The following is a 2,152-nucleotide window of genomic DNA, read 5'->3' as shown; positions in this document are numbered from 1 at the left end:
AGAGAGAGAGAGAGAGAGAGAGAGAGAGAGAGAGAGAGAGAGAGACAGAGAGAGCAGTAGTAGTAATAACAAACGGGAGATGTACTACGAGTAAAACAACGCGTATAAGAGCGACAGGCGTCGTGTACGAGCGACGAATAAGATGGCAGGTTTCCTAACGACACGAGTCGCGACTTTATTGTCATTGTCATCGTCATTGTCATCGTCATTGTCATCGTCATCGTCATTGTCATTGTCATCGTCATTGTCATTGTCGGCGGGGGCGCGAGGCGGAGAGGCGGTGCCTCACAGGTGCTTTCTCAGGCCAGGTACATGAAGCTGTCGTCANCGTGCGCGCGCGGGTGGTGTGTGTGTGCGTGTGTGTGTGTGTGTGTGTGTGCGTGCGCGTGTGTGTGTGTGTATGTGTGTGTGCGTGCGTGCGTGCGTGCATGTGTGTGTGTGTGGTGTGTGTGTGCGTGCGTGCGCGCGCTCGCGTGTGTGTGCGTGTGTGTGTTCACTGTTCAATATACATACTATATGTACACATGTGTGTGCGTGTTAGTGCGCGCGCGTGTGCGTTCCATGTCCATATATATTAAACATACTATGTACATGCATGTGTATATATATTTATATATATATATATATGTATAATATTTCTGTTTGTGCATACGATGTTGTGATATACGTGTTATACGAGACACTTAATTGTATGACGGGGTTAGTATAGCATTGTTTGGTTGCATGGTATTATGTTACTGTGATGATGTTATATTTGCAGCGTTGTTGTATATTATATATATATATATATCTCCTCTCTGTATCTGTAGACCAGGACTTTCCTATAGACGTGTCGTCAGTTGGCAGCGATCATGATTTCTTGGACGAGGATTCGATACAGGCTCTCTACCGACGTCTGAACATACTCAACAAGTGTGCCAAGATGAGAATCGACAAGCTCCCCGTCAGACAGGTGAGAGCACGCACGCACGCACACATGTTGATCTGATGCTGCTATGCGGCATTCGTAATGATTAATAAACATCTGACAATCATTAATTAACGAATAATTAAGTAAGCCTAACATTAAATAATGAATCATCGTTATATCGTTTTAATTAATCAACGATTATTCAACTAATTAAATTATTTAATTAATTGTTTAAGTAATTAGCATTAATTGCCGCATCTGCATAGCTGGAGGACTCGGATGAGGAGGACCCGTGTGCTCTCAGCGACAGATGGAAGTTCCAGCGACACAGCCGCCGCTGGTCCCGCATGCCGGAGGTAATCGACCCGTCGCGATTGGTGGCCATCCACGGGTCACCTGTTGCTCGGCAGCCAATCACATCGTGCGGCAGCCATGACAGCGTGCTGACGGACGGCAGCGAGCAAAGTCCGCTGACCCCGAAGCGACTCACTCCCAGCTCACAGGTAATGTACAGGTGTGCCGGTCCAGGTGTTCTCACAGGTGTGTCATCACATGTGTTCTCACAGGTGTCATCACAGTTGTGTCATCACATGTGTTCTCACAGGTGTGTTCTCACAGGTGTGTTCTCACAGGTGTCTTCATAGGTGTTCTCACAGGTGTGTCATCACAGGTGTGTCATCACACCATACGTACCCTAACCCTAACCCTAACCCTAACCCTAACCCTAACCCTAACCCTTCCCCCACTGCATCCCTCCTCAGCCTCTCCCCACCTACCCCTACTGCATCCCTCCTCAGCCTCTCCCCACCTACCCCTACTGCATCCCTCCTCAGCCTCTCCCCACCTACCCCTACTGCATCTCTCCCCAGCCTCTCCCCACCTACCCCTACTGCATCCCTCCCCAGCCTCTCCCCTACGGTGCTGCTTCTATATCTGTGAGCATGCTGGCTATGTGCGCCCGTCGAACGCAGGATGACAGCACAGGCTACATGACGCACCGTAACATGACATGACGCACCGTATCGTGACGTGACGCACCGTAACGTGACGTGACGCACCGTAACGTGACGTGACGCGGCGTGACGCGGCGTGACGCGCGGCGGCGGCGGCGGCGGCGGCAGCGACCGTATGTAACGCAGCAGGCGCGCTGCTCTTACATGTTACAGTTCAGCGAGGACGTGACTTCCGTATGTTCGTCACCCGTGCTGCCACACCACGCTGCGTCACCGGAGTCGCCCAGCC

At 51.0% G+C, this 2,152-nt stretch overlaps 1 protein-coding gene across 1 annotated transcript in view; it reads left to right on the top strand.

The window, feature by feature from the left end:
* Window positions 1–809: 809 nt before the first annotated feature.
* LOC106819328 (rho GTPase-activating protein 7-like) overlaps window positions 810–2,152 on the top strand; it is a gene marked incomplete at its 5' end in the record, with an annotated part of 6,283 nt that continues 4,940 nt past the window's right edge. The window contains 2 exons of the mRNA XM_014823976.1: window positions 810–952; window positions 1,177–1,413. Of these exons, the coding sequence (XP_014679462.1) occupies window positions 810–952; window positions 1,177–1,413 (380 nt within the window). The remainder of the gene's footprint in view (window positions 953–1,176; window positions 1,414–2,152) is intronic.

The sequence above is a fragment of the Priapulus caudatus genome, unplaced genomic scaffold (assembly GCF_000485595.1).
Source record: "Priapulus caudatus unplaced genomic scaffold, Priapulus_caudatus-5.0.1 Scaffold3196, whole genome shotgun sequence".
Lineage (NCBI taxonomy): Eukaryota > Metazoa > Priapulida > Priapulimorpha > Priapulimorphida > Priapulidae > Priapulus > Priapulus caudatus.
This window is presented reverse-complemented; position numbering and strand designations above follow the sequence as displayed.